Genomic DNA, 14520 nt, shown 5'->3' on the forward strand with positions numbered 1-14520 from the left:
TTATTCTTAATTTATGGGTTTTATACATTCTCGTCTGTGAAATGCGCTACTTCCGGTATTTTGCTGGTTAGTCGACTTGAGCAAAATGAAGTTGAGGATTTTTAAAAATCGAATAGTCGAATAAAATAGACGAATCGCGACAACCCTACTATACAAGTTGAGCCATTTTTGTTGAATGGAAACCATTCTGAAAAAAAGTCATAGTATTATATTGTAGACAACAATTATATTCTAAAAAATATTTTTAATTTTGTATCCTCAAAAGGAAATTTAGTGAAAAAGCAGCAGCATCAAACACAGAGTGTGCAATGCTAGCTGAAATGTCATTCCTGTAGTGAGCCTCAGCTGGATGGCTTTCATGTTGATAGAGACAATGGCATACTCAACCTACTGTGGCACTGATGAGAAAAGCATTCTGGGATATGAATAGATTGGGATGCTTGTCAATTTCTGCTTTGGGAGCAACGATGTAGTATTGACTGGTCATTGATCTTCAGTCAAGGGAGAATGAATCTAGATAGCATGGTGTAACTCCTGCCATTTGTCCTTAAACAATCACCGCCATGAAGAACCGATTCAAACTATAAATCAAATGATTTTCGTATTAGTACTTATAAAGCACATTTTCTGCATGACCATATTGTACATGTCTAATCCTACCCAATACCTAAACCTAACAACTACTGTACTAACTATTAATAAGCAGCAAATTAGGAGTTTATTGAGGCAAAATACGTAGTTAATGCTTGTTTAATGGCGAGAATTGGACCTTAAAATAAAGTGTGAATAGAATAAGCTTTTTTTACAGTATAAAATCCAAACATCAGCCACAGTAAATTCATTATATAAACTCTGGACTAGAACCAACAGTGTGCACCGGTTTACTAAGCTCTGACATTTAGCCAAACAATCTAAACATATTCCTTTGAATCTTGGCTCAGGGAGATAATAATGGTTGGTAAGAGAAAAAGAGATGTGTGTGCGAGTGTGACAAGAAAGCCTAGATCCATGCAACTCATGTTCTCTCTCTTTTTTTCTCTCTGAGATGAGAGATGAAGACGAGAAAGGTGACATTTGGAATCTGAATGTCACAACCGGAGAAAAATTGCCCTTTGTCGAACGCTTGAGATAAATTGATCTGATAAGGACAGCGCTGCATGCATTAGTGGTCTTTAGCTGAGCATTTAGTGTGTCTGAGACGATGTGGAGGAGTAGGAAAAGGAGGCGCTGCACAAAATGCATTAAAACATAAATAGTTTTACACATTAAGTACAATAAAAAAAATCTATCTATTTTAATTGAATTTGCTGAATTTTCAGCAGCCATTACTCCAGTCTTCAGTGTCACATGATCCTTCAGATATCATTCTAATATGCTGCTCAAGAAGAAATTATAATTTTTATCAATGTAGATAACAGTTGTGCTTCTTTATATTTTGTGGAAATTATCAATTTCATGTGTCCTTGATAAAATTATTAATTTCTTTACAAATAAATAAATAAAACAAATACAAAAAATACTGACCCCACACTTTTGAACAGTAGTGTATTTGAAAATATTTAAGTGGGTATGGAACAATTTCAGAACAAAAATGTTCAGTAATTGCCATTTAGCCACTTTATTCAAAGCTAAGTCCCGAATGCCTGGGGTTAAGTGCTTTACTTAAAGGCACAATTGTGAAAGTGGATGTCAGCTCTGCAGATGTAATTCTCAAAGTCATGGGTAAATGCTATCTATAGTACTCAAAACATGAAACCTTTGTATTATGACAATAAGCTCTGGACTCTTCCAGTGGCAAATCAATCAGGTGTGCAATGACGAGAACTGTTAAAATACGTGTCACTATTAGCATACGTTATTAAGAATAAGGGTAACACTTTAGTATAGGGACTAACTAGTTGCTTATTAGCATGCCTATTATTAACATATTGGCTGTTTATTAGTACTTATAAAGCACATTTTCTGCATGACCATATTGTACATGTCTAATCCTACCCAATACCTAAACCTAACAACTACTGTACTAACTATTAATAAGCAGCAAATTAGGAGTTTATTGAGGCAAAATACGTAGTTAATGCTTGTTTAATGGCGAGAATTGGACCTTAAAATAAAGTGTGAATAGAATAAGCTTTTTTTACAGTATAAAATCCAAACATCAGCCACAGTAAATTCATTATATAAACTCTGGACTAGAACCAACAGTGTGCACCGGTTTACTAAGCTCTGACATTTAGCCAAACAATCTAAACATATTCCTTTGAATCTTGGCTCAGGGAGATAATAATGGTTGGTAAGAGAAAAAGAGATGTGTGTGCGAGTGTGACAAGAAAGCCTAGATCCATGCAACTCATGTTCTCTCTCTTTTTTTCTCTCTGAGATGAGAGATGAAGACGAGAAAGGTGACATTTGGAATCTGAATGTCACAACCGGAGAAAAATTGCCCTTTGTCGAACGCTTGAGATAAATTGATCTGATAAGGACAGCGCTGCATGCATTAGTGGTCTTTAGCCGGGCATTTAGTGTGTCTGAGACGATGTGGAGGGAGTAGGAAAAGGAGGCGCTGGGGTTAAGGCTAAGATCACATTGCACAGACAGGCCCTGGAAATGTCAAGGTGCAATTTACAAATTGATTCCAGCGACAATAGAAAGTCAATGGAGAGGCGCGAGCAGGTCTGTGTGCCACAGTATACGCAAAAAGAGCTCATCTCTTCCGTTACTTCCACTATAACAATTTTTTTCAGCTTTAATAAACGTAATCTCTGAGCAAGAGGGACGGCGCGTGTCCAGGGTGTCAATGCAACGCAAGTGGAACCAATGCAAGCAATACAAAAACGACAAAATTAAATGACAAGATTTTCTGTGACCTTGATCTGATGAAGAGAACAAGAAAACAGGCATACACACATATACGCACATATAAATACCGCTGCTGCCAGCACAAAGCCTTATCCTGCTCCTTTCTCTCTCTTTGAAGAGCCATTGAAGTGTTGAAGGTATAAAGAGAGAAACCTCAGAGGTTCGGCTCCACGGTGTCTATAAAATCAATAAGAGCAATCCACGTGGCAATGAGAGTAGCACAAACAGGGCACTGGGCATTAACAGGCCTCTGTTACAGCACACAATTACTGTTTACATAGCACTTTCCTGACACACACACACACACCCGTGCAGCCGTTGCACGCTTTAAACTGTGGCTCTCTGGAGAAAGCAAGGCAGATACATATGCATATATTTCCAATAAAGTGAAACTTTGTTCTGAACAAAAGAACAAAACTCACTGTCTGACTAAGCCACGTGACTGCATCCGAATGAAAGACAAACACACACAGCTTAAGATCAGTCAGTAGCTGCCAGAGTTGTGTGCCATTCAGAAGTGAATTGAAAATGACTTTTATATTCCAGTTGCTGCATTTGAAACAAGGTAGCAGAAGGATGCAGAATTGCAATTTGAATTTGATTGCAAGGAAGCAGAATTAAAATAAATTGAAACTCATATAACTGTCAAGTAGAAAAAGCTACGTTTGAAGCGGTGTTGTTACTGTTAACTAAAACTAAAACGATTAAAAATGATTACAGAAAGGCTGAAATAAAATAAAAATATTAGCTGAAAAACTAAAAAAAAAACAGAAATGTTGACTCGGCATCAAACTGACAATGTTTTTTAACTAAAAGTTTAAATTGAAGTGCTAAACTAAAATGATCAAAATAGAAGAAAAAATACTAATAAAATTGCAAAAGCACAAAATAAAATCACTAAAACTTGAGCAAATTAAAATTAAAACTGAAAATATTACATTTAAACACTTAAACACTTTTATCCACAGAAACTTAATTACATTCAATGTATACATTTGATCAGTTCATGCATTTCCTGCGAATCGAAGCCATGACCTTGGCATTGCTAGCATCATGCGTTTGAGCAACAAATAATAAATACATATTAATAATATTAATATTTAAAATATAAAACCACACAATTACTATTAAACACTGTAATTTAATATAAAGAATACTAAATAACACTGGCTTTAAGACAAAATATCACTGGTTTGAAGACAAACTTCATTTGAAGAAAAAACAAAAGCTTGTTTTAAAGTTGTGAAGTTTATTAAATTCAAATTTACTCATGAATTGAAAGAGATCCAATTATTAAATTCAGATTTTTTTACTAACTCTGGCAGAACAGCAATATAGATCGCATCAATTGTTTCTTTGCTTCTCTAACAGTCATATTACGTGATTTGAAGCACTTTCATTTTAGATTGCTGTACATCTGAACGGATAACACACTTTATCAACTCACATTTTGACCAGTGACAGGCATAAATGAACAACCAACCCGATATCTGAGGAAGAGGAGGTTAAAAAGCCCTTGTAGAACACTCAAGAACCACTCTGGACTGATTAGAAGAGTGCTTGAGAACATTGCTATCTTACAGAGATCTGATGCCCATTTTGAAGTTTCTCTTGGTGCAAGATGACAGTTGAGCATGATTGGCAAGAGCAGCCCGTCAAGCATGAGCGCAAAAAGGTGGTTTTAACCAGGGCTTATTATAGACCTGAGCTTAAATAGTGACTGGTTTTACAAGGGGGTCAAAGAGGCATTCGCGATTCAGCTATGAGTACGAGGAGGAGAGAAGATTGTGCGATAAGCTTATTCAGAGTACAGTCTTCTCTTAAATGGATTTTTAAGTGCTTTGAAGAGTTCTACAATGAATGCCCTGCGAAATGTTCCTCAGAAGCATTTGAAATACAAAGCAGTTTGATTCTAAAGCTACAGTATAGAGCAGAAATGAGCAGACCGTTCTTATATGGCAGTGCAAAAGATAAATATATTGCAAGGTTATGTAGGGTCATCTCTTCATGCATACTAATTGGACATTAGCATCAGTGTTAATCACAAAGCAGGATTTTTGTTCAAGTGAACTGCAAACCCTCAATTTCCATTTTTATAGGTTCACATTGAAAAGAACTGTCTCCAGATCTATTGCCTAATTTGTGATGGTTTAAACTGAGAAAACAGTGACCTGTTAAATAACTGCTTTCCATCCCGGCTCGGGAAAAAAATAAGGATGACTCATAACTAGGAAAAAAGTTTTAAATGCCATGCAAGCCAACTCAGATGGTTTGAGTGTTCTCTCTCTATCTTCTGCACATCCCACACAAATATGCTCCGTTCCTCTCTCTTCACAACACACAGACATAACACAAGAGTCACTTGTTCTTGTAATGTTCATATTCGAAATACTGCCATTTTACTCATTTCTTGTGTAAATGACCACTGCGAACTGTGAGTGTAAACAGAAGGGAGGAGTTGCAGGCACACAGTGGGGAAATGGGACAGGTGCGATGAGATACCATCACTGCAATTTCGTCTCTTAGGTGAGACCCGGGTGTGTTAATGCAGGATGAGTAAATCAGACATCACAATTATCCTCCTGAAGAGACTGTAAATGTTTCTGTGTAAGAATATAAAGATTTACTGGACAAAACACAATGTTGAGATAAGAAGTTATATTTTACGTCTGATTTAAAAATCGTTGGTGATCATAGCTATGAATGAATAAAAAGTGAAAAATCTGCTTGCCACTGGGACAGTACCCTAAAACATACACCCACTTTACCTTTAGTACATCTTAAGATATTAATATGTACCTTTCATAAGAAATAAATTTCAGACTGATGTCAAAAGGTACAGTGTCAAGCTGTTGTACTCCTTTTATTTATAACGATTATCACGTTATCATCAGAACCACCAGGTCCTCTTGTTCTAACATCCACACAAGCTTTTGACAAGGAGGGTAGCACTACTTTTCAATGTGGACCCACAAATATTGCACAAAATGGACAACGTCACAACTGTGAGAGTGACCAATATGTGCGCAATTTTTAGCATATGCTTAGTTTTTCTGTATTCGTTTGCAATTTATTTGAATTAAAATGTTTCCCATAAGCCTATGTTTACCTTTTTGAATTAAATGAAGCAGGTTGGGTTAGGTTGAGGAGTGTATTTTTTAGCAAAATATATTTGATGTTCACAAATTCATGCACAGAATGTAAAATCCCCATGTTTTCCATTTGTTTAACAACCCATATGGTAGTGCCAACAACAACACTCTCTATACTTGACCTTGATTTACAGTTGTAGAGATAGGTTTAACATTTCTAAACTACTTTAATATGAAACAGAAAAATATGGGAATATCATATCAGTGTTTTACAGTTGAGAGAAAATAAAACACGAGTTACAGACGTTGAAATGTGTTACAACATTCCCCGGTCTTTCCTATACGGGTACCCCGTTTGTGTGATGCTGAGCATAAGACTAGCTGCAGAACTACAGAACGACAGTAATCACAGCGTTCTAATCTGTCCTGCACAAATCAAAACTATGTATAATATTCTGAATAGTCGGTACAACTCTCATTTGCCAGTTGTAGAAATATATAATGTAGCCTACAACCAAACTGAAAGGCTGAATGCGGTTATAGCGTCTCCTTTACAGACAATACGCACTATAAAAACACACTGTGCATGTTAGTAGGTTATGATACAGTATCAACCTATTAATCACAATTCATTATAACTCACCTTGGTTTGAATGGCCGGGGTCCGACAAAACCAATCCCGGTAAAGCAAACATGAAGAAAAATATTTGAAAAGTCATTTTTTTGTATCCAGCTGTGCACGCAAGTCGGCGACAGTTACTACAGAAATGAGTCCGAGATAAAGTATCCAGTAACAAAACACATGTAACTATTGTAAAGGATTTTGCGCGTCAACCGCCTCTTTCCCCGCACCGCGAAAACGCGGATACAGAGCGACAGAAATGCCAGCCCATTACGCACAACTACCGGCGGCACTTGAAAAACTTACAGAATTTACCCCATAAATAGGATAGAGACTGTGAGATAAGTTATCCCTAATGCTGTCAGGCTGTCAACACTTGAAATAACAAACTAGACTAAGTGTGTTCTCCAGTCGTCAGTGTCCATTAACGGGCTTTCCCCCTCTCTACGCGTTAACACGCGCTTCTCTTCTTCACACTATGTGCCGTCGACACACAAGCCTGGCGTATATTACGCGCTTAAACTAGTCAAATCAGTCTGGCGCACGCAGACATACCAGGCACGAGAGCTTCCCCGACGCTTTCAGTCTCAGTCGCGCGAAATGTGATCTTGAGGTGAGAAGCCCAAGTGAGTTTTGCGGATCTAGACGGAAGACCAGCTCATCAGCACTAGAGGGTGTTCGTTTCCACTCTGTGCTGTGCCGTCCCGCGCTCCAGTCAAGGCTAGCGAAGTCCGGCGTGCGTATTTAAAACATGGCACATAAACAGTAAGACTCCTTTGGTCTGCGGCTCCTGTAAGGAGACTCAAACTGCACAGGTTGTCTGTGCATTAATGTTATTTCATGCGTTTTTATCATCACTGGCACATTTCTGTATGCATACCTATTTCTATGTTTAAGATGTTGAAACATTCTTCAGCTCTTTTGAACTTTTGCAATTATAGTAATATTAAGCACATCATCCTTTAACTATATTATGAACTATAATGCAAGGAAAAAAACCTGAAGGTGCACTGCAAAGTATTGCCAGTGTTTTGTAAGAATTTACAGTAATTTATTACAACTAAATTCAGAATTTGATTATGAAATCCATTCAGATCTGGTCATTTTCAAATCATAACACTACAAATCTGTAATGTATTTTTTGTAAACAATTGTTTTGTTTGAATTCTCATTAAGTCATTATGTTGATTAGTGTTCCTTTGTGGCTGGAAACTTGGACCTTATTTATTTTAATTATATTTTCCCCCATGCAGCTGATGTAATAGTGCTTCATAACACAGTGTGGTTGCACTTACATGTGGAACAAAAACTTTGACTCAAGACTGACTGGCAACTTGTAACTGCAATTTGAATATTGCACATGTAAGGACAGAAAATATATAATACTTCAAAATACTATTGTGGTAAGGCAGTTATTGTTTCTGAATGATTCTGAGTTATTGTTTCACAAATTCTAACACTCAGCTTAACATACATAGCAATGATGAAAATCAAGAAACAGATTAGATTAAAAATAAATAAATAAATAAACAAAACATCACAGGTAATTAAAAGTGACAACAACAGAAACAGCAAAATAGAATGGCACGTTGTACAAAAATGCAACCGCATAATTTATTCATGCCGCAATGCATGATGGGAATCTAGGCACTAGCAAATTACTGTTGCCATTACACTTAATCTGCAAAAATAGCAGCATTGCATTAGATTACTGCTACATTCCTGCTCTCGTCCACTGTGAAGTCACACTACATTTTTTACCGTGCACAGTTCACCTCTGAATATAAACAGGTTATAATTCACACTTAGGGCAACTGTGCAAATGCATGACCTGATTTATCTGTTGTGGTTTGGATCCTATTGCTTACTGATGTCCTGCTTGTGAGAGTCTACAGTATATCTGCTTGTCACGCCTGCGTAATTCAGACATCTAACTGGCGTCTAATGGTCTCAAATGTGAAAATAATTCCCTCCTTCACCCTAATATCCCCTACATACAATCAATTCAGGATGGTTATTTTTGCACAGCCATTTAAAGGTCATCCGATGCCATCATGCATACACAATATGCTGAATGTAATTTATTGATTGACTGGAGACATGAGGTTTTGAGGAAAACAGGATTTTAATATAGGAGATGACTTGAATTAAGTTTAATTCTGGCTAAGCAGTAGCAATGCATACAGTGTGTGAACATCTAATATTTAGGCAAGTAAACAGATGTTGCCAATATAAAGTATAGAAGTCATAACGCTGAAGTATATATATATATATATATATATATATATATATATATAACTAGCAGTTTAAAAGTGACAAAGCAAAATAAAACATGCACAATGGGAACCTAAGCACCAGCACATCCTATTTGCTTTTGTTTGTGTGTGTGTGTGTGTTACATTACACTTGCTACACTTGGTCATGTTTGCAGTAAAGTCCCAATACATATACTTTGTACACCAATCAGTAGTCAGGAATATACTGTATTTATTTATTTTTCTATGGCATTATACTACCGTTGTTTTCACCCTCTTACAAAAAAGATGAAAGCTTCCACACACTCTTTCCTTCCACAGACTACCATTAAGCTAGAGCACCATTAGGCTTTCACACAGTGCTCCTTTAAAAGTACTATTTGTATTTTTTTGTGTGAGGCCAGTATTGAATTAAGATCAAAATGCATATATTACACAACATTTGGACCAAATGCAGACACTTTTCCTTAAATATGTATTCAAAGAATATACTGCAAGTACAGCATTTAGTATGAATGAACGAATGAATGAATAAGGTATTTATATAGCGCTCTGTGTATTGCTGTACACCCGAAGCACTTTACAGTCATATGAGGGGTCTCTCATCTAGGTATCTAGGAATATATGGGTCTTGCTCTGAAAGCTTTGCCTGATAGGTCACGGATCACGCATGGATGATGCAAGATTGCCAAAAGCAGTGCTATATGGGTAAGTTTGCCAGTGCAAGCGTGATTGAGGAGCCCCATGTAAGCGTTACAAGGATCAGCTAAAGCGACAGTTGTTGCAGGTTGACATTGATCCCAAAAACTGGGAGACACTGGCTGCAGACAGATCCAGTTAGAGGACCCTCCTATAGAAAGCTGCTGGGGAGCTGGAAGAACGCAGAGTGATAACTACCCAGGAGAATCGCAAACATAGAAAAGGTCTGGCTGTCCAATTATCCAACAGCAGCGACCCGATCTTTCCTTGCCCCATCTGCTCCAAAGCGTGCAAGTCCAAGATTGGCCTCTATAGCCACTTGAGAGCCAGCTGCCCCAGACAAAACCCTTCTCACTGATCTTCAGACACAAAGAATTCGCCATGATTATTATTAAGATTATTTTCTTTAGGTGTACAAACACTGCCTATTAATTACACTAGTTTGGTACACATTTTATTTGTGATCTGCTTTGTGTGAAAGAATATTAAGTGTCCACTCAGGAAAACTCATGACAGAGAGTCAGTATGAGCTGCAATCTCATTTAGCATGCTGTCATAGTTTATCAGTAAATATCTAAAGAGATCTGACATACTGTAATTGGCATGATCACTTCATGATAAACAACGCAATGAGCCTCTCATGATCAAATGTTTGTTCATTGAATCGTTTTACTGTATTTACTGAAGGCCAGATTTTATATTCCATAATTATTTTACTTGCAATACTCGAGCAGAGCTGTCACCATGGCTGTGTTAAATTATTTTGCCATCTGTTTTCATTTATTGTCTGAAAAATAACAGAGCTATCACAGATCTATATTTCTGAATCTCAGAAAACAAAAGGACGTGTACAGTAAATGCATCGCAATAGTCTGCACTGTTTAAAGTGTGTGTGTGTGTGTGCTCGCACAGCAGCGAGCAAAAACCTGTTTGTGCTTTTGATTTCAAGAACATCATACCTAACACTGAGAAGATGACAAGATTCGTCTCCTAGATGAAAAATGGATGATTGGCTGGGAAAAGAAAACATCAAATGAAGGTTAAAAGAAGCACAGCTGTTAGGTTTTCTCCACACCACGAGACTCCCGGACTCTCATCTATGAAGCTGTCACTTGCAAGATTGATAATGTACTTGCACTAGCAGTCTCTTTAAACCTGCCAGAGTTTTCATTCTTTTACAAAAAGATGAAAGCTTTCACACTCTGTCTTTCCACAGGCCGCCATAAGAGTGCCATTAAGCTTTTAGACATTGGGTGCTTTAAAAGAGATATTCTCAATTGTTTTTATGGGGGTCAATACAGAATCAAGGTCAAAATGCATATATTACAGAGTTTGGGCAAAATCTGGTACTATAGTGTCTTTAAAGGTATTTTTGTGAATTATCTTAACACATACCCACTCTCATATATTGAGAGAGATATAGGGAGACGCTAATGTGAAAACGTCTCTTGGTATTTAGGTCTATAATAGCATGGGTCACGGCACTGAAGTTTGACCACATTATTCTATACGATAGGCACCGGTGCGAGCTTAATTAGGTCTGATTACCTTTTATAAGTCTCTGTGTGCGGGCCTCTGCTCTCGTAATGAACCGGCATGAAATCGTTAAAAAGTAATTGTGCGTTCGTCCCGGAGATAAGCCGCCGCGGCGGGACAAAGCGATCCTGACACAACGAAGATTTCTCGGCGCGGGATCCGCCCGCAACACCCCACCGTGACTAATGGCGTGTGAACTCTAATCTGCTGCCGCAAAAGAACGAGAAGAGAGGAAGTGCAAGTAAATGGAGAGAGTGTGAGCTTGGCATCATTGGACCAGACTCAGCTCACGAGGACAGCATGACGAAGTTGATTAAATAGTCTGTTGGTCAACTATTAGCACCCCTGCACAATCAATGTTCGTTTAGAACATTACAACCGGTCGATAAACAGCGATCTGAATGTGATTCTAACTTTTGAGTTGCTCACTGACCTCCTGTTTCCCCTGTGTCCGTTTATCACTTCGGTAACATGGACAGCGGCACTATATTCTAATAGTATCCGGTTATCACTTCAGCACCACGGACAGCGACACTATATTCTTATTGTGTCCGGTTATCACTTCAGCACCACGGACAGCGACTCTATATTCTTATTGTGTCCGGTTATCACTTCAGCACCACGGACAGCGACACTATATTCTTATTGTGTCCGGTTATCACTTCAGCACCACGGACACTATATTCTTATATGTGACCCTGGAGCACAAAACCAGTCATAAGGTTCATTTTTGTGAAATTGAGATTTATACATCATCTGAAAACTGAATAAATAAGCTTTCCATTGATGTATGGTTTGTTAGGATAGCACAATATTTGACCGCGATAAAACTATTTGAAAATCTGGAATTTGAGGGTGCAAAAAAATCAAAATATTGAGAAAATCGCCTTTAAATCTGTCCAAATGAAGTTCTTAGCAATGGACATAACTACATGAAAATTAAGTTTTAATATATGTATGGTACACTCTAAAAAATGCTGGGTTGTTTCAACCCAACGTTGGGTCAAATATGGACTAACCCAGCTGTTGGGTTAAATTTTTTAATTAAAGTTTTAAATTAAAGTTTTAACCCAAAAGTTGGGTTAGTCCATATTTGACCCAAAGTTGGGTTGAAACAACCCAGCATTTTTTAGAGTGTAGGAAATTTACAAAATATCTTCATGGAACATGATCTTTACTTAATATCCGAATGATTTTTGGCATAAAAGAAAAATTGATAATTTTGACCCATACAATGTATTGTTGGCTATTGCTACAAATATACATGTGTGACTTATGACTGCTTTTGTGCTCCAGGGTCACTTATATAGTTAGACACATGGAGACAAAAGGATTCTGACTTGCTATTAATTAGTTAATTCTTGCCTGAATGTTTTTTATGCAAACATCCCACTCATGCCCATATCTAATCAATCCATCATACAACAGTTGTCAAGTGAATGAGAATAATCTATTTTCTGAGTCACAAATTTTGACACAATGTAACGTGGAGATAAAACAAAGCCTTTAACTCCCCCTCATGGTTCGCAGCTCTAGACAGAACACCTGGCGTGTTTGCATTAATTACTGTATTGATTGATTTTGTGGCCTGCTGAAGTGTGGCTATGGGGGAGATTCACTAGAAGAGGTGATACACTGTTTTGAGAATCAGACGCACGTAATGAAACAGACACTGGCCTTGTGAGTGTATTGATTGAAAGACCAAGAATAGAGTTCTGAGAGGAAGACTGACATGTAACAACAAAAAGGGCATACCTGAAACCAAAGGATTTCAGCTGAAAGGAGCCCTGTCAGTATGTGGTGGCCGATGAGGTCAATAAACCAGTCAGATAACCGACAAAAACAGTATTGCCTCAGATAACCCCTCAACCTCTGTTAAGAAACAATTGTCTAATTAGCTCAACTGTGTTTTCATACCAATTACACACAGCACTTTAACTACTTCATTCAACTTGAGTATTGATTATATGTGGGAGTTCTTAGATTTAAGAAAGTCAAAGTAACAGCATGTGATTTTCTTGACTTGACCTGCAGTTTAAAGCATAGCGGGGCTGCATGACGGTCTGACCGGCGTGTTATTTGTGTTGTCCTTCACTAGGCTACTAAAAGGCCATTGTAACATACTGTGATAGCAGCAAGTAAGAGAGTGAGCATACTGTAGCAGCATGTAAAATGTCTTGCAAAATTATTCCTTTAGATACTGTAAAATCCCTAATCTCAAAAATTTTCATTTTTGAGTGAATTGTACCTGCTGTTTCTATGCTATTTTCCCCAGTCAGTCTATATTTATACTATCTGTCACTCCACCCACACTCACCTCTCATTAAAAACAGATTATTGCACATGTTCCTTTGTCCATTATGGTACTTACCACTTTAAACAGTGTAGATTTGAAATGACTAGCTCTTGAAATCCACTATCATCTGAGTGTGCACACACTCATCCTATAATAAAACAAACACTCCACAACATAATGAACTTATGGCAACAGATTTAAATTGCTTCCCTCTCGCTGTCCCCAAGGACTACCATGCAATATGCTTCCGCAAACCTTCGTGTAATTAAAAAAACGATTTATTCATGCACACTCTAACACATATATTTCACACATATTTAGAACAATTGTAAAACAGTTTGCACTCCTTTAAGCATGCAGATTGACATATCTTCATGCACTTTGACAGTCAAATCCACACATATGCATGATCACTTTGTCATGCCACATGTCCACATGCTTGGCTGCTTTTTATTTGCATGATGCAACTCCCAATATGGTGCTGTGGCCATAACAGCTGGATCTGCAGCTGCGGAAAGGACTAGCCACAACATCAGCACCAAAAGGAACGGCTGACTCATTTGGATATATTCTCCCTTGATGCATCAGTAGTGTGGAAGAGTAGCTGACTAATGCAGATGGATGCTTTTTTCTGTATTCATACATTCATTTCTATATTCAATCAGCATGCATCATTCAAGATGTGTGATCTGTAATGCATTGGTATTTCAAGGTGGTATGCATTCAGAAGATGGTTTATAAATAAAAAAAAAAATGTTTCATGAAGACAGATATATCTCAAGGTCAAGGGATGGCACGTGTGCTGAGAATAAGTCTGTTTATGAAAAAGTCTCTTATGCTCACCGAGGCTGCATTTATTTAATCAAATCAAATCAAATCAAATAAATAAATAAATACATAATATTGTGAAATTTTACAATTTACAATTAAATGTAATATGTCAAAATGTAACAATGTAAAATAACAATTTAATATATTCAAAAATATAATCTATTCCTATGATAGAAGTATATTTATAACATTATAAATGTCTTTACTGTACGTTACTGTACGTAATACGTTACTTTTTATCAATTTAATGCATCCTTGCAGAATTAAATAATTTCTTATTTTCTTATATATATATATATATATATATATATATATATACTCGACATATAC

At 37.2% G+C, this 14520-nt stretch overlaps 1 protein-coding gene across 1 annotated transcript in view; it reads right to left on the reverse strand.

The window, feature by feature from the left end:
- Positions 1 to 14520, reverse strand: part of LOC107691615 (ephrin type-A receptor 6-like) — a 123559-nt gene that overhangs the window by 106663 nt on the left and 2376 nt on the right. The window contains exon 3 of the mRNA XM_016490302.1: positions 9775 to 9857. Coding sequence (XP_016345788.1) covers positions 9775 to 9857 — 83 coding nt within the window. The remainder of the gene's footprint in view (positions 1 to 9774; positions 9858 to 14520) is intronic.

This window comes from Sinocyclocheilus anshuiensis, unplaced genomic scaffold, assembly GCF_001515605.1.
Source record: "Sinocyclocheilus anshuiensis isolate Anshui unplaced genomic scaffold, SAMN03320099.WGS_v1.1 scaffold442, whole genome shotgun sequence".
NCBI lineage: Eukaryota > Metazoa > Chordata > Actinopteri > Cypriniformes > Cyprinidae > Sinocyclocheilus > Sinocyclocheilus anshuiensis.